We start from the raw sequence: 18,723 nt of genomic DNA on the forward strand, positions 1-18,723 counted from the left end.
TGTCAGTAAATAGTTATGTAATTTATGTGATTATTATGTAAATAGAAAGAAATGGTAAGATGTTTTACATAGTTTACTACTTCACCTGTAGGACAATACTTTTAAGACAATATCCAAATAAACACCATAATTTATTGATTACTGCCAGATTACTTCTCTAGGCGAAGACTAATTTCAAGTGTGTTTACGTATCCAGTCTAAATAGCTGGAAACTCTGGTGTAACCACTAGGAATTCCGTATCCCCCACAGTTGTATCCAAAAGAAGTAACGCCTACTGCATACCACAGGCCACGGTAGCGTAACATAAGGGGTCCTCCGGAATCACCCTGAAAGAAGGAAAGCAAATGTCTGAACTATAGTATATAATTTTTCTTTTTTGTCTAAAGGTAGCTGCGTTTTAGGCAAGTTAGCCTTTAGCAGACCTAGTGCGATCCCCCGACATGGCATCCGGTCTTTCATGTGCCACCATTTAGGCGCGGATGTCAATGGGACGGATAATTTGGACGCCCAGTTTCCACCAGATGGAGGCACTTAGGCTCTCTTTAATGCGAAATTGCACTTGGAATTTTGATTTTGCCGAGGGAATTCGAAGCCAAACGAAACCCAAGGGATCTTTTACATGCCGCATAATCATGCGACATAGGCGCTGATGATTTCTGCATTAGTATATTGTTAATAATAATAATGCCAAAAAACTTCAAAAAATGAAAAATAATTGAAAATGTTGAATTATTATACGGCGTTGAAATGTAGGCAAGTCAGCTGCATATTAGATGTATGGTCAGCTGTTGGTTATGATGCATACTGCCTTGCGGATACATCTTCATTAAGAAGTATCCGCAAGGCAGTATGCAGAGATCGTTGGTGCGTATATTTGAGATCGTTGGTGCTACATTAATTGATAACGTGTCTTATTTTTTCTACCAAACTATTTAAAATTACAGCTTATTTCTTTTTATTGAAGTTTTCAAATTATTTATTATTTTATTGTTTTGAAGTTTTCAAACTATTTATTGTTTTATTGTTTTCATACAAATTTTCTATTAATTTTAATATATTGTTGAAGTCACATATTAACTTAATCTCGATTTTCATTTTTATCTAGTCGAATAACGACAGGTCTCAAAATTCTTCTACAAAAATGGGGCTGATTAGTACCTTTTCATTTTCTGGTTGTAATGTTTCCTCCCAGGACAAAGTTATACATGAACACACTTGGCTAAAAACAAATTCAAAAGCTATGTAAGTCGACGTTAGGTTTTTTCTTTTAATTTTTTTTAATTTTTTTTATATTTATAAGCGAAACTATTGCTTGACCGTCTTATTTTATTTTATTTATTCATTTTCTTTTTTTCATTTCAAATAGTTTATGTTTTTTGAATCACGCATCTAAATTTTACTTCGAAAAAACATATGTCGTGAGACTGTTTATGCACTATATGACCAAAAGTATTTTGACACTTTCAAAAATTGACATTGTTACGGATTTCTTAAGAAATAATAAAAAACCAATTGCTCTGTAATATTTTTCACATAAAAAGTATACTTCAGCCGCTATTTTCCAACAAAAGTTAAGTCTACTATTCATTTAGGGGACGAACAACAAATTGAGGAAACAAAAAAAAAGTTTTTTTTTTTTAATCATTTTTCATTGTAAATAGCTGGGAATAGCTATAAATTTCAGAAATAAGTTGAAAATCTATCTAGAATTTATTTTTATATTTTCGTGAAAGTATCTCTTATACTCACGGACATGTAAGCATTTCTTTCAAAAATGCTTCCATTTTTTTTTTTTTGAAGGTTTTCTGCTTATATCACGCAGAGTTTTCCGTCAAACGTTACCAAACTTTCAGAATATTTGACAGCATATTAGAGAAACGTAATAATAAAATTTGAAGTTAAAATATTGAACATTTAATGATATATGAACGTTTGAAGCAATTAATTTTTCACTGCGCATGAGCGAAAGATAGCAGTTTATAACATTTATAATCCAGAGCTCAGATCTATCCTACAACGCATAAAAAATATTCCACCTGAATTTCTGAAAAATTAGAAAAGTTATCAGCGATCTAATGAGCCGAATTTCTATAATTCTTGTATAGATGACAAATGGTAAGGGGATGTTTGCAAATAATCCGTTCTTATATTGAAAAATTCTGCAACAATAGGAGGAAATTGTTGCCAGTTTGCAAACGTCCCCTTACCATTCGTCACCTATCCAAGAATTATAGAAATTCGACTCATTAGATCGCTGATAACTTTTTTGATTTTTAAGATATTGAGGTGGAATTTTTTTAATAAGTTGTTGGATAGATCTGAGCTTTGGATTATGAACGTTATAAATTGTTATCTTTCGCGCATGCGCAGTGAAAAATTAATTGCTTCAAACGTTCATATATCATTAAATGTTACATATTTTAACTTCAAATTTTATTATCATGTTTCTCTAATATGCTGTCAAATATTCTGAAAGTTTAGTAACGTTTGATGAAAAACTCTGCGTGATATAACCCGAAAACCATTAAAAAAAAATTGCATTTTCGAAGGAAATGTTTATATCTCTGTAAGTATAAGAGTCACTTTCACGGAAACATAAAAATAAATTTTTTAAAATTTTAATATATCTGAAATTTATAGCATATTCCCAGCTATTTCAATGAAAAATGATCAAAAACCTTTTTTTGTTTCCTCAATTTGTTGCTGATACCCTAAATGAATTGCAAACTTACTTGTCATTGGAAAACGACAGCTAGAGTCTACTTTTTATGTGAAAAAAATTACAGAGCAATTGGTCTTTTCTTTGTTGAGAAATCCGTAAAAATGTGAATTTTTGAAAGTGTCCCAATATTTTTGGTCATATAGTGTATGTCGTTGTTATATTTTGTTGGAATGGCTTGTGGATTATCAGTGTTGAAGGATAGCATGCTGTATGTAGCATTTTTTGGCATAAAGTGGCCAACTACACTAAAAGTTACTTATTCCAAATGAAAATCTCGATTGGGATAAAATCGTTAATCGTAACATACGAGTAGTATGGAAGGAAGTATTCGGTTAAACACCGATTCCACCATAGCAATATTGGCATCCTTTTAATTGATGACAGAAAATTGTATAGAGGAAACAAATGTAACAGATATAGTTTAAGGCAAAATGTTGATTTAATTGCATTCAGAATCTTCTTTGTTTGCTACTTTTAGTATTATAAGAAGGTCGAGCGCTTGATATTTCATTAACTTGAAGCTTTTCAAGTATACTTGAAAAAGTATCGAACCTTAAAAAAAACATGAGTTGACAAAAAAAAGTTCTTTTAAAGCCGAGCGAGGCTCGTTCGCCCAGGTACTGAAGTTAAAAATACCTTTTACAGCATTTTCCTTTCCATTTCTATTTCCATTTCTACTGGAAATTTTTTAAGATATTCAACTCAATCCTTTTACATTGCATATAGAAATGGCAGCTCTAATGAAAATTGTGCATGAAACGCTTAAAGGTACTTAGAAATAGTTTATCTTTATATCACACTTACTCTGCAAGTGTCTTGTCCGGGTCCAGGAAATCCGGTACACAAGAGTCCATTTGTGATGCCCCGAGGAAAGTACTTCCTGAAATTACTAGTGTCTTTTTCTAGTTGCCTCTCACATTTCTTGCTGGAAATTACAGGAATGTTGCTCAGCTTCATAAGGAAGCGACTGGATTTACTGCCTTGTTCTGGAAAATATAACTCATTCAGAAAGCAGAAGCTGTTTAGAAAAAGCATTTTCATCACTATTATGAATGAAGCGGAATTAAAAGGAATCTCTAAATGTTTACGTTTTTTTCGTTAAAAAAACCCCTCTCAAGTAAAAGAAACATCAAAACAAAACGTCTTGTCAATTAAAGAGAAACGTAGGCTAGAAGTTGTTCTTATACATACTCTAAGTTCTTGGATACGCTGTTATGAATCTTAATCGCAAAGGATATCTACTATAGTAGCACCTCGTTTATCCAGACCTCATTCATCCGGATTTCCAGATTATCCGAATCAATTTGGTAAAAATATGTTTACATAGATCATTTTAAATTATGATGGCTAAACCTAACTATAAGTACGCGGAACATTTGCTTTTTATTTCAGTTGAATGTACAGCTCTTGCATAGTTTGTACAGTGAATTACTGTCAGACCACGGATTGTATGGAAAGGCAAACATCCGGTTTACAGACGGAAATGGAGCATCTATTAGTTTTTAGGCATGTCAGCTTTTGCAGATGTATGCCTCTTAATTAAGCAGAGTCTCATTCAAATAAGAGGAACAAGCGCATCAAATTTTTACTTTTCCCCATCATTCAGATAGACTCGTCTTAATTGGACGTTTGCCAATTCCATACAATCCGTGGTAGAACCGTATGCTATAATTCAAACAACACTGCAGCTGAGCTGTAATGATAAAGTGCTATGTTGACCGTGTTAACAGTAAAACAGTTCTACATAATTTGCTTCAAAAAATTAAAAAAAAAAAAATTCTTATTGTATTTTCTTTGCTTATTTCCAATATTACCTGGATCCAGATAGTCCGATAAACGATCTTTTACTGTACAGTGGTACGTCGTGGAAGACTTGCTGCTACGAACGACTTTTGAAACGTTTATGCACGTCTCACATTCCCATATGAGGCCGTGGATATTTTGAGGTTTTGTGTAAAACGCGTTTGAAGTTCCGGTCCTGGATAGGTAGATGTTCATTGAAAAAGTTTTTTAAATCAGGTTGTGTTGCAACACCTACTAGGGCTACTAATACTAACTCTTACCCCAAATGAGAGGGAGAGGTTCACTGACCATTTGGACTGGTTGCCCCTAAATTTTTACTTTTGGCAATTGCATCCCATTTCTTCTTACTGCTTCATATGATATAGTGATTCCGATCGTACATTTGCTACTACAAGTACCTTTGGAACCTATCTAGTTGGGACAAATGCTGTAAATACAAATATGCTTTTTCTACTGTTATTTCTTTAAGTACCGCCAGTAGGTTTGCTCCAGTACTTTTTGTTGGATACATATGTCAAATTGTTTGCACTGATACAAATTTTTTCATGAGGTACGGTGCCACATATAACTGGAAGCAAACGTCTTATTCTTACACCTAAATAAGCTAACGAATAAATACCTTTGTGCTGAAGATTCAAAAAATCAGTAATCCAACGTCATTAAGCACAAAAATTGCAAAAAAAATTGCAGACACGTGTTTCGGTGTTACAAGGCTTTTCTCGGATGACTTTTCATCCAGAAGCTCACACCTCTTTGCATTGAAAAAGGTGTTCCTTGTAACACCGAAACACGTGTCTGCAATTTTTTTTGCAATTTTTGTGCTTAATGACGTTGGATTACTGATTTTTTGAACCTAAATAAGCTGTTTGCTACTAGTAGTGCCTCTTGTAAGAAACTATATAGTTTTTACAAATGTGACCTGTAGGACACAGGGACGTGCACAAAGGGAGGGGGGGGGGGGAGAAAGGACGCCAGTTGGCCCGACCCGAGCCTGAAGAGGGCCTAATATTTTTAAAAGTGGGGTAAAATATAGGGGTAAACGATATGGAGGGGTCCCAAAATTTCTGTGCACGCCCTTGGTAGGACACACGCTACTGCAAATGCCTCTTGCTATCAAAAAGCTTTCTACAAGTATATACAAGTATTTTGTTTTAAGATACATACTAAAAGTGTCTCTGAATAGGTATTTATTTAAGTATCTCTATTTTAAAGTAAAGTGAGTACTTTTTATACGAAACATATCGTCGCCTAATCCCACACTGTTGAATTGAGGCGATTTATATCAAGCTCCCTTTGAAGGAAATTAGTTGCTACACATGCCAATTGTAAGACATATACTGCAACAAATTATTCTTGTTAGTTACTAGTTCAAGTACCATTTGTAAGTTACATACTGCAACAAATTATTCTTGTTAGTTACTAGTTCAAGTACCATTTGTAAGTTACTTAACTATGTTACGTAGTTACATTTTTGCAGGATGCTAAAAATGCCAGCTGCTAGATATTTACTTGAGTATCCATACTCTGAGGTGGTTCAAATACTTGTTATAGCAATTATATATCAAGTGTCTCGCATAAGAAACTGCCACAAATGTCTTTTATGAAGTACCGTATAGAAGGCTTTGTGTTAGCTGTGTGAATTTTTTAGTGGAAGTTTCTTAGGCTGTATCTATATAAAAAGTTTCTAGTCAAGTTTCATATCATTAAAGAACTGAATGTAAACGATATTCTAACATTACATTTTAAAATTAACCACAGAAAAGGTATAGAAATACAGATAAAGCGCCTTGAAAGATAATTTCAGTTACAGGTATAGCTTGTAAAATATTTGAAACCTTTGCTTCCTATAAGATTCATTCTATATGCGTGTGGAGGGTTTGTTTCCTTCAGTCAAAAGTACTACTTCTAGTCACTGAAATTGATAGAATAGGAAAAAAAAAAAAAACATGGAGCGAAAAAACACTTTCATTTTCCCAACGCTTAATTTTTAATTAATTTTTTAAACTGTCCGATTTGGAAAATAAGGCGTGGTCTTTATGGCGTCAAATGGTGTCTACCGCGTTTCCACGTTATGGTAATCATGAAGCGAATTAAATACTGCGCTCTGCGCTTGCTACCAACCATATCGTTGCCAACACATGTGAGTAAAGATGCGAATTAAATATTATGCTCCGCGAATGCCATTTCATCACTTGTGATGTCATCGGCAGAAGCGTAAACAATAAAAGCACACCGATTAAAATAGTTTCTTTAAATTATTAAACTTAGTCAAATTATTTAAAAAATGGTCAGATCCTATGTTTTTAAGCATGCTCTTTCAGAAAAAAAAAAAAAACTTTTTAAATTTTGGAAACAAGCCCATTGTGCCATCAACCTTAGAGCGATTTTTGCCAAAAATGAATCATTGTGGTTCACCTGTAACCTAATTTATATTTGAATCCTTCCGCTACATTTCAAGATATAGCAATAAGAAAAGCTGCGGTCCTAACATACTTCAGTGGATCATTTCCGCAACTCATAGCGCTTTCTCACCTCTTTGAGTTACTCCCCATCCTGCGGCTGTGGTAAGGAGTCCTTTGAGGGTATGTTTTGCAAGCTTCTTCCCTGGAAGGCAGATTGGTACGAATCCTGGGAACCTGACGTTCCTGTCCAAGGTCAGTAAAGCGATGTCGTCGTAATTGAAACCAGCTTTATATCCAGCATGAACTACGATTTTTTTGAAGCCGAATCGGATTCCTTTTAACAGGTCTCCGTCCCCTATAATCGCTGAATAGCTGCGAGGAGAACTAAACAGAAATAATGATTAGTAATTTAAAATTTAACCGTTTTCAAACGTAGTGAATTGAAAATCGCACAGGAAGAATCGATTGATCTATCTATATAAAAATGGATGTATGTTTGTGTGTGTGTTTTCCTTATACAATTCTCCAGTTTTAGTCGGATTTCTTCCAACACACACAGTTTGGCACAGAGGTAAATTGATGCTCAGGAAGTCATATAGGCTGGTTTTTGGAATTAAAAATTCATCCAAATGGACATTCCAGCGTTACGTGCTTGATTTTTTGACACCATTTCGTTGAAAATAACAATAAAAACCAATTTGATGATTTCAAAATATTTCTTAGCAGTTTCTACTGGATTAACAGAAGATATGTAAGAGGTTTTAGGTGGCAATTTTATTTTCGTAGGACAATTCTAATTTTTTTAATAAAATTTTAAATTCAGCGTTACGTGAGTGACTCAGAAAATCTGAAATTTAGCTATAGCTCATATTATTTTGTAATTTGATGTAAAGTTTTAAAAGGTAAATGGACTATTTTTTGTGCCTAAGTATACTGAGTAAGTATTCCACAAATATTTTTTTTTCTAAAGCTCGTACAAAGTGCTAGCGGGTATGACGCAACTTTTGAGACACAGAGATTACTACTGAAAAGGGTATGATGAAATATTGCGCCACAATATGAAATTTTTTCTTTATCGTGAAATAAGTTGAATAAAGCTGTATTTCCAATTAAAAAACTGGGTTCTATAACTGTTATCGTAAACAATCGAAAAACATTAGAAGTTTGTAACTACCACTAAGCTTTAAACCGTCATTGAAGAAGTGCTGTAAGAGATGAATGGAAAATTATCACTGTAACAGCTTAAACTCTCTTAACAGTATAGGGTAAGGTGAAATACTCTGTATCTCATGTGTAACCACAATGGATCTTTCTTTAATCTTCAAGGGAATACAATCTCCATTGAGACTTCCGGTCTCTATCACGATCAACAAGTCATAAGGGCAGTCCACTAAGTACTTTAAATGTATTTGAGATGTACCTATTTCCGATATAGTTCGATTTATGTTGCTTGCTCAAGGTTAGGTTCACCCAAAAGTGTAATTCTTCTTGCTGCTGGGAGGGGGACTAAGAACAATGTTTAGGAGCAAGTTTTGACTTAAATTTATGGATTTCAAAATTTTGAATCATTTTACTTTTAAATTTTTAGACTACGTTTCGAAACGTGGAAATACATTTTGTTTGCTTTTAAACTGTGAATAAGGAGAACAAAATATACAACAATCTTCTGGAAAATATAAAAAAAAGATTTGTCTAATATATATAAACAAAAGATTTGTCTAATAATATAAACAAAAGATTTTTCTAATATATATAAACAAAAGATTTGTCTAATATATATAAACAAAAGATTTGTCTAATATATATAAACAAAAGATTTTTCTATTATACAGTTGTAAGTACAAACAAGACTTTTGTTTCAAATTTCATGGCCAGCAAATAATTTATTTTTTAAAAAAAAAAGCTAATCCGGATAGTGGTCAAAATTTGCACGCCTACTTCTTTCTCTATAACGCAATTTAATTGACATTTTTAAAATAGTTTGTTCCATAAGTTTGCGTCCACCTACTTCCATTTTTAATGTTTTACGTAACTTAAAATAACAACTGTAATATAGTCAGTGGATCCCTTCCCACCTCTCACGAAGACTGTGTCTCTATAAATAAAAATTTCGGTGTTCTCCAAGAAATACTTTGTCTAGAGCAACAAACTTAAATACGTGCTCTCTCTATACCTGCATCAGTGTGAGATATCATGTACAACGTTTCCGCAAGTATTAGGTTTAAAATTTTGAAATAGAATTTAAATCTAGACAAATTTGAAATCGTTACAAGACATTACTATTACTGTTAACTGTCATTTTTGCCTAGGAAACTAGAAATTTGATGTCAATATAAGAAAATAAAATGTAGCTGACGTGCGTCTTTTTAGTAAAATTACACTATTGCATGGCAATAAATCACCTTGAAAAGAACGAGCAGACACATTTTGTAAAGCTATTTATGCTAAGCAAACTTTTTTTTTTGCGAAATGTGCTTGCCTGAAAACATAGAAAATAACCTAATACTTGATACCTTCATTCGAAAAACACCGGCAAAAATTCCGTAAAACGGAGTGTTATCGTCTATTAACAACACTGACTGAATTCTTTATTTTCCGTACGGAGGACTGTATGTTTAGCTTTTTGACATTGAGGGTTTTGAATTAATCTGAAAATATTGTATACGGTGTTGTATATATTTGTGTCTGTGATAATTGGTAGCCTCACGACTCTTTCTAAGAAGACATTCAATGATTTATTTCCGAATAAAATGTATGTGAAAAGTACTTTTGCATTTTTTTGATGTCTTGGGGAAAGCAAAACCTAGAAAGGCAGCACAACACTTTTCTTTGGAAGCATCACATAAAAGGTTGTACCACAAGATGTGCAAAAGACGATAGTTTGTCTTCGCCCATTTAGACAATTTATGTACCGCCTGTCTGATTTAACCACAGACAACGTGCCAGTGGACACTACAGAGCCCAGACAACATGTATCATACTTTCTCGCTTTAAGTTGATGCTACTTTTTCGGAAAATACTTGATTTTCTGTGCTATTTAAAGTCTTTTGAAGACTTGAACCTAGAGAGCGGACGTGGATGCAATTTTTTTACCCTCATTTAGATAGAATTCATTCATTTGATTATCCAAAAGATATGTTGCATTGAAAGCCACCCGGGCAACGCCGGATAGTAAGCTAGTACCGAAATGAAAATATTTCGCTTACCTGTTAGTTGAAAAACAATGAGCAGCTGAGACAACATGCCGCTTGTCAATAAGAAAACCAGTACACGTTGCAGAGTCGTAACCTTTATGCGTGATAGCAACCTGTCAATAAATGCATATATAAAGTAGCCGGTATCACTTACTGGGTGGTACACATTTAATACCATCCATGAGCATGTTTGACTTACATGTCACTGACCAGAGTAACGCTAACTCTCACTAGATCGATCTCGTTATCATTCAAATTCAAGGTTACTTATTCAATATTATTTTTTAAAATCACCAGGAAAGTCAATTGCTACCTCCTGATCTCTTCAACTGGTAAGCCTGCTTCTATCAGCAATAATAAGATAGAATTTACGTTTACTCTTTTTTAAAGTTGTCGTTCCTCTGGAAAAAGTTCTCTCTTCTCCACTTCATAGGCTTGAGAGTAGTTCTTAACTTTAACACACACAGATAAAGCTAAGATGTTTATCTCCTCTAAGAGCGAGAGTGCTACCCTGTCTCCCTCTAATACCTCGAAGAACCTACAAGAACGAACATCCCCCCTCCAAAAGAGAGAAAAGTACCTCCGAAAATAGCTCTAAACCATTCAATGACTCAGTTTGTGCCACAACCCCCTCCCCTCCATAACCTTGGTAGTCAACCCTCAATAGAGAATTAATGTAAAACATCTTTCACGTGCTTTGCTAATGCTCAAAATTGAGAATGAGATGTCTTGTCACATGCAGATGTTGAATTTGTTCCGTACCTTCCATTTCTCACCGAAAGTCACAAAATTTGGCAACTTTACTTAAAATTTCGGCAGACTTTAATACTTTATATATTGATATCGAAGTCACATAATTTATGCGTCCAAAAACATGTTTTACTATACGCTTTCAAATGCTACCTATTTGGATTTTTTTCAAATTTACACAATTGTGTAGTTCCCTTACGCTAGAAGAAGGAATAGTCGTTGTTTCCTGGAAATTAGGTATCATAACATACGGAGAGGGAAGAGGTGCGTCAGCTGTACCAGGGCAGATACGGAAAACAATCGCCAATCTAATGGTTCCACCTGATCTAACACTTCTTGGCTTCTTCCTTTAAGATGACTTCAAATCCCTTGGGTACAACGTTAAAGTCACAGGTTTGCAAGAACTGTGGAAGTAGACAGCAGCACCATGGATACTTAGCGATGTGTTGTCAGAACTTAGCGATGTGTTCCGTTCCATAGTGGAACGGTGGTCTGTCAACGTTGACATGTTGAACTGAATTAAATTCCTATGTAAATATCTCCTTTATTCTCAGCGTGTATTCGTTTCAGTCAGTAAACCAGCTTAATCATTAAAATGGATCTATTTTTGGAGCACCCTGTAAAGTATATTGATCATTAAAAAACAAAATAAAACGTACCAGCCAAGGCCATGCTTTCTCTTGGGCTTTTACGCCTTTGATGATTGGAGCCGTCCGATGAGATTTCGAAAACTTTTTTGACATCAGATATGCGTATAAGTCGGTACTTGACTGCCCACAAGCTGTAAAATCCAAAATATTGAATCAGAACAAGACTTAATATACAACATACAGTAGAGCACGCTTGTTGGAGTATTGGTTAAAAGGAAAATCATATACAGTGGACGTCAAATAATTGAATTAGTTGTGATTTGAGTCAAGCGCTTTACTGAATCAGCCACTTTATTGAGTTAAAACTGTTCATAAGAAACGTGATTCATATAAGCGGCGGTCACTGTACCACTTAATGTAATAAATTTTCAATGATCCGATCCGTTGTAATTTGTCATTTGGATCGTGGAGCATGGAATATTTCGCTTATTAGAATTATTTTCCATGCATGGTGAACTGGCTGTTCTTTTAAGCGGGCTCAACTGTATTGATGCTAAAGCTCGAAAGTCGAGTATCAATTTTGGAATATGATGATAATAGTAATGATGATAATGATGATGATGGAAGAGCTGTTGAGATTGAAGACAAAAAATCATAAGTTTCATTGGTATTCAAGAGGACATTCAAAACATCTGGTCGACCTCAGACCTTTAAAACGCTGAAAAACGGGGCATATGATGGGTACGTTCATCCAGGAATCTTCAAAGCGTTTAGTAGTTAAACATACAGCTACCTTACTATTGTCTGATTCCAAATGTACGACCAGTGTCCAAATTTTTATTTTTGAAATACAAAGACATGTTTTAGGAAGTCAATACTAAAACATGTATTAAGATCCGTAATGAAACATAGTTGGTATTAAAAAATATTTCCTGACGATTCAAAAAAATACACACTTAATTGTTCAAGTTTTAACTCTGCCGCAAATCTATTGGTGCTTTTTTCTTTTTTTCTTTCAATGGAAGAGAATCAGACGGATTGGGATAGCTGCATTTTGTCTGGCATAAAATGTGGTTTTTTATCTAGCTTGTACTGTATATGTAGAAGCTTTAGACTCTTGCTTAATTCTAATCTGCTACGTCTATTGGACGAGCTGGAAATAATTTCCCACATTTACTTTGGCATAAATGCAACTGTCCCATTCCTCTCAACTTTTCCCGACTGAAAATTCCTATTTATAACAAATATGTACATTAAGAATCACAGTTGAAGTTACATTTCAAATGCAAAGTAAAAGAAATTACTCACACTGCCCATAATGGATACTCGGAAAAGTCAAAAGAAATAATAGATACACGGACAGCATTTTCTTCATATCTTCAATGATTGAGTTATCAGATACTAAATAATTATCCGGACATAACTGAAACTGAAATGGATCGTCATTTCCGGTGATATCCTGTTGCTCTTGAAAATTCTGAAGAAGGAAACTGAGAGTGAAGTTCCTTGACGATTCTACCAAAAGCGATGGAAATGAAAGGGTTGAAACAGAAAATATCTCTTACTTCATCACAGTTAGCCAGATAACAATTTTTGCCCTGTTAATGGGGAAACAACTGTGAAGCGTCTCGTCTGTTCATGTTTTGAAATATTTCTGTCAATTGTAGGGCTGCTCATCACTTTTACCCCACTGCAAATCTTCAGATGTTTTGAAAAAAGACACCCGTCTCCTTCAGGACCTACTGTAGCAGTTCTGTCGCCCTAGGCGATAATAATAATATAGAATAATATAGTAATAAAATTAAAATAATAGCAAAGTGCTTAAAATTAAAATAAGTTTCTCGTGAAATTCCAAACTGGGTTTTGCGCATCCAAGCATTCGTGCTCACTTTAAATTATCTTTTTTACATTAAAGTAGTATATCTTATGGCACTGAAACATATATTGATATTTTAAAAAGACTTTTCAATCACGCAATTTTCCACCTCTAAAATTGAATTGAATTTCCAGAACATGATTTGTCTATCTAAGAATTGGTACACACTCTAAATTATTTTTTTTTAGCATTGAAGCAGTGAATCTTATAGCTCTAAAACAGATATTCATACTTTAAAAAACATGTTTCAATTTCGAAATTTGCCACCCCTAAAATCTACCGCCCTAGGCGGCCACCTAGGTCGCCTACCCCACGAGTCGGGCCTGATCCCTTTTACAGAACACTAAGAACACTTTTTGGAACAGTTTTCAAAACCTTTTTTAAAAACACTTATTTGGTTCGTACACTTTTTTGACACTTTTGGGAAAATTTGAAATTTTTTTTTGAGCACTGGCATGTCCCTTCTTTTAAAGCACTTCGTAGCCCACGTTTTTGAACATTTTTAGATCATTTATGAAGCATTAATCTTTTTACAAATTTTGAAACATTTTTAAACTTGATTTTTCTGTTAATTTAACAAATACGTCCCGTGACAGACTTCAGGGGGCGGATCTATTCTTCTACCAGGGTTGGTCGTCCTCTACGAAAGCATTCAAGGCACCAGTTCATAACGATTCATTGTAACAAAATTCCTAGTAAAATAACGTTGAGTGATGCTATTGACTGTTATTTAAAAGAGAATTGTGAAATTACTTTTGTACAAAATAAAATTATAATTCAAAACTATTGTTTCCTTAATGTGTTCCTAAATGTTCCCCAAATCTGCTCTTAAATATGTTTTTGAGTTTAAATTCAACAATATCCTGAGCGGGACACATTCAGAACACATTTCGGAGTGCGTTTCAGTACACTTTCTTTTTTTCTGAGCACATTTGGAACGCATTTCTGAGCACATTCAGGCAAGTGAAACATTTTTTGTGAATGGGGTGGTTTCCTTCAGTCAAAAGTAGTACTTTTAGTTACTGAAATTGATAGAATAAGCAAAAAAAAAAAAAAAAAAACTTGGACCCAGAAAATACTTTCATTTTCCTAACTGTTATTTTTTAATTAATTTTTTAAAATGTCCCATTCTTCAAACAAGGCGTGCTCTTGATGACGTCACGAATGATGCACTTTGCCGCATCTTTCACTACGTTTCCACGTTATGATAATCAAGAAGCGAATTAAAATTGCGTTCTACGCTTGTTATCAACCATATCGTTGCCAATACATGTGAGTAAAGATGCGAATTAAATATTTAGCCCCGTGAACGGCAACAATAAATGGCATTTCATCATTTGTGATGTCATCCGGCAAAAGCATAATTTAAGTAATTTTTTAAAAATATTAAACAAAAACAAATTATTTACAAGAAGTTCTGTCTAGAACTAGACGAGCCTACTTTCTCGTATATCCATACTACTTTCTAGTACGTGATCAATATTCTCAAAAATAGCTAAAATCGAAAATGTTTTCAAATATATTTTAAAAATACTTTAAGCTGGTTTCTAGGAATAAAATATTCCTCACTCATCTAAAAAAATTAGATGCGTAAAAAAAAAAAAAAAAAAAAAAAAAAAAAAAAAAAAAAAAAAAAAAACTGAACAAATAAAATAGCAGCAACTTTTAAACAAAGCAGCTAATCCACTTTTTTCCGTTAAAAAAATCTTTAACAGCTTTCAAAACGAAAAAACAATAATTAAAATTAATAAGCTCATTAAAATAAATACATCATATCAAAAAAAAAAAAAAAAAATCGTTTCTTTTTCCCTGTTGCCAAAAACAATTTTCTAAATGAATTAATGCACTTACCAAAATTAATAACAACAATAAAATGTCATGTCAACTTAAAGAAATAATTTTCATTGTCAAAAAAAAAAAAAAAAGTCTGCGCATAACTTTATGTAGAAACATAAATGACTTCGAGTTTATTCGCCGAAAACTGAATAACTAAATTAAAACTTTAGCGTAAAAATAAAAACAAGTCAGATCAACAATAATTATTTCACAGTCAAAACCATAGCTGCAGAGTCGGAGTCAGAGTCAATCTCATTTTGGGGTAAAGACGTCGGAGTCGAATATTTAAGAATCGGAGTCAGTCATTTGTCCTTCGTGTATAAATTTTTGCCAAAGCTACGAAGTCAGAGTCGAAGTCGGGGAGTCGGAGTCCGATTAATTGTCGGGCACAGGAGTCGGAGTCAAGTGCCCCTTAATTCTCGGAGTCGAAGTCTGGAGTTTGGCGTCAAGAGCTATTTCCAACAAAATTTGTTTGAAGTAAATCCGCCTTCAAGTACGGAATCTATATTGACTTTCAGTTTCCCGTAGGCGCTAATGTTAAGGGATTTGAACTGTTCAAAATTAAACGGAAAATTGTTCAAATCAAAAAGATATTTTACATACAAGTTTTTCATCAAAAGCTTTTTCCTACAAAGTTTGTTTGAAGCAAATTCGCTTCACAGTTCGGAATTGCCTTGAATTTCCCCGTAGGCGCTAATGTTAAGTTTTTTTTGAACTGTTCAAAATTGAACAAAAAATAGTTCACATAAAAAAGTGAAATATGGGAATGAGGTGTCCTCACCGAAATCTTGCGAACCAAAAAAAGTTTGTTCGAATCGGACTATTTATTCGAAAGTTTATGGGGGGGGGGGAGCAGACAGACAGACCGACAGACATTTTTCCACATCTCAATACCCTACTTTCCATTTTTTAATTTTTCGATATTTAGTTAATTATTTTATTTATTTTTGACTTTTTTTTGTTTTTTGCGATATTTTTAAGTAGGGCTCGACCGATGGCATTTTTTGGCCGATGGGCCGATGCCGATTGTTGGTCGATTGTTCAAAGATGGCCGATGGCCGATTGCCGATTGTTTTCCTCTAAATGGCCGATTGCCGATGGCCGATGGCCGATGCCGTTGGCCGATGGCAAAAAAAAAAAAAAAAAAAAAAAATCTAACGGAAATAAATTGATAACATTGTCAGGGATTTAAAGGTTATTTATTCATTTCACTTTACTTCCTTTCTACGAATAAGGACTTGTAATCAAAAAAAATCAAATTTCGATCTAATTTCTATTTTAAGATCCCCCAATTTAAACTTCAAAGTTTTTTCGGCACATCTGTACACGTATATGTATTAAAGAACATATAGAGGACCAAAATATCCATTTTTAACACCTCCTCAATTAATTATCGCAAGTTCTCTTGTGATGTCTTCATACGCGTAAACTTGGGTCACTCAGAAACGTTATGAAATAGTGAGTTGAAAACTCATACGTACGTAGTATGATCTAAAAGTTTGAGGACAAGCAATATAAAACCTTACCCTGAATAGTTCACATTACCGAAGCACATCTATCTACAAAATAATTACCTTGAAGGACTACGCACTTCTACCAACGTTCGTATAGCTTTTAGAAGCACTCCTGGCAGCCATTTTTCGCAACCACCGGTAAGATTTCTTGCGCTGTTTCTTTAATTTCATCGTGGGGAAGAAGGCGACTTTCATGTTGAGGATGCACGGTTTGATTGATCAATGCTCTGATATGACAAACAAATAACATAACGTTTCGTCGGGCTTAGCTCCCTGTGACTCTTACCTGTTCCAAGCAAAAAACATTTGCATGGACGCCGCTTTCTTCCGTCAGGAGAAGATAAAGCTGCATCATAATAGGTTACGATAAAGGCTTCCAGGGAATGTTTCCAAAAGTTATATGAACACTGGCAGAAGTACATAGTCCCTCAAGGTGACCCTTTGAAGGCGGACGTGCTTCGGTAATGTCAACTATTCTGAGTAAAGTTTTATACAGCTTGTCCCCGAAATTTTGGATCGTACTACGTACAGCAGTTATGCTTCTCTTTTTTGACTGTTGTAAGATGATAGAGAAAGAACAACAGCCAAAAAAAAAAAAAAAAAAAAAAAAAAAAAAAAAAAAAAAAAAAAAAAAAAGGAAAACAAAGACACTGTTTAATAACCAACTGATTTGTTTTTTTTTTTTTAATTTTTTTTATTGAACATATAACTAAGATTTCAACAATATTGTAGTAATGTATGGATTATGTACACTATATATAGTAAAACACTTTAAAATATGTTGTTTAATCATTCAAAAAAAAAAAAAAAAAAGAATAAAAATATGAAACCGTCAACAAATTAAGCAATTAAAGTGGAAAGATTGCACGTAGACATTTTTTAGTCATGAAATTAAAAATTAAAAAAGTAACAGATTACAATATTAAATCATAATAGGAACATTTTTATACTTATTTAAAATTTTTGAACAGAAAAATTGCATTTTTCATAAAAGCTATAACAGTGACATAATTTTTTTTCTGAAAAAAGAAATAGCCATGAAAAGAGTGAGGTTCTTAAAACGCAGCTACAATAAAAAAACTCGATATTTATTCCACGTTAATAATAACTGAATGCATATACTACTTGATATGATGTTAGCACACCTAATATTGAACAATTTGATTGGTTAAAATCTTTTATGAAGCACTACAAACAAGTTAAAATTAAATTCTTCAGTTTAACAATAATATGCTGAAATTAAAATTGCTTAATAGAAAATCTTTGAAACTTTCCTATAGCATGTTATTAAAAATATGATGAAAACGAAACTAACTCGTTCATTGATTTTATAAAAATACATGAAAATAGTTACTTACAATAGAAAACTAGTATGTTGTGGCCATCACGAAACTTTCTTCTATATTTTTCCTTTTTCTGATCCCTCCCCATGCTTGACGAGGAAGCAATATTCCCAACAAAAACAAAATTACACATGCACAAACTTGACGACTCTCCCAATGTCTGAATTATTGCAAAAGCAAAGCAAAGAGCGAAAATTGAAAGGTATTTTAAAAGCCTTGCTTGAATTAATTACAAATATTTTATTTGTTAACAAACATAAGATGGCAACAGTTAAAATTTTTAAATCATTGAGATAATATTTCCTATCATTTCCATACAATTAAAATCACGAGAAATACGCAGACGACAATCTATTACGATTTATCTTTCTTATTGTTGCATTAATAAAGCTATTTTTATTCAAAAAAAAAAAAAAAAAAATCAACACCTCTTGGAGCGATTGGCGTCAAAATTGAACCAAAGCCTGTTTACATATGGATTCACATATATTCCAAATTTCAACCAGAACGTAGCATTACTTCTTGAGATAGGGCACTCAAAATGGAAAAAAAGAACGGGTGATTGCGCTACCCCCCTTTTAGCTGTTGACACAAAACTAAAATCAGTTCTTATACCCACTAAGGGCTACTTGCCGATAAATTTTTCTTTCATTCCGTTCATTATTTCTTGAGATACAGCAGTCACAATTGGC

The 18,723-nt window shown here is 33.6% G+C and overlaps 1 protein-coding gene across 1 annotated transcript; it reads right to left on the reverse strand.

Moving 5' to 3' along the window:
• Positions 1 to 67: 67 nt before the first annotated feature.
• Positions 68 to 12,847, reverse strand: LOC129227787 (clotting factor B-like). The gene is made up of 6 exons (XM_054862396.1): positions 12,771 to 12,847; positions 11,532 to 11,653; positions 10,135 to 10,235; positions 7,059 to 7,312; positions 3,528 to 3,709; positions 68 to 327 (listed from the first exon to the last, which is right to left on the reverse strand). Exons 1-6 carry the CDS (start codon positions 12,835 to 12,837, stop codon positions 175 to 177), a joined length of 879 nt encoding a protein of 292 aa, XP_054718371.1. The 5' UTR covers positions 12,838 to 12,847; the 3' UTR covers positions 68 to 174.
• Between the last annotated feature and the right edge of the window lie 5,876 nt (positions 12,848 to 18,723).

This window comes from Uloborus diversus, chromosome 8 (assembly GCF_026930045.1).
Source record: "Uloborus diversus isolate 005 chromosome 8, Udiv.v.3.1, whole genome shotgun sequence".
NCBI classification, from domain to species: Eukaryota; Metazoa; Arthropoda; class Arachnida; order Araneae; family Uloboridae; genus Uloborus; species Uloborus diversus.

What these genes read in the sequence shown, in the direction of transcription:
- LOC129227787 (XM_054862396.1), bottom strand. Translation starts at nt 12,837, where the DNA reads ATGAAGAAAATGCTGTCCGTGTATCTATTATTTCTTTTGACTTTTCCG. An exon ending in CATTGTTTTTCAACTAACAG is followed by an intron (nt 7,313 to 10,134) that starts GTAAGCGAAATA and finishes ATTTCTGTTTAG; the next exon opens with TTCTCCTCGCAGCTATTCAG. An exon ending in CCGGACAAGACACTTGCAGA is followed by an intron (nt 328 to 3,527) that starts GTAAGTGTGATA and finishes TCCTTCTTTCAG; the next exon opens with GGTGATTCCGGAGGACCCCT.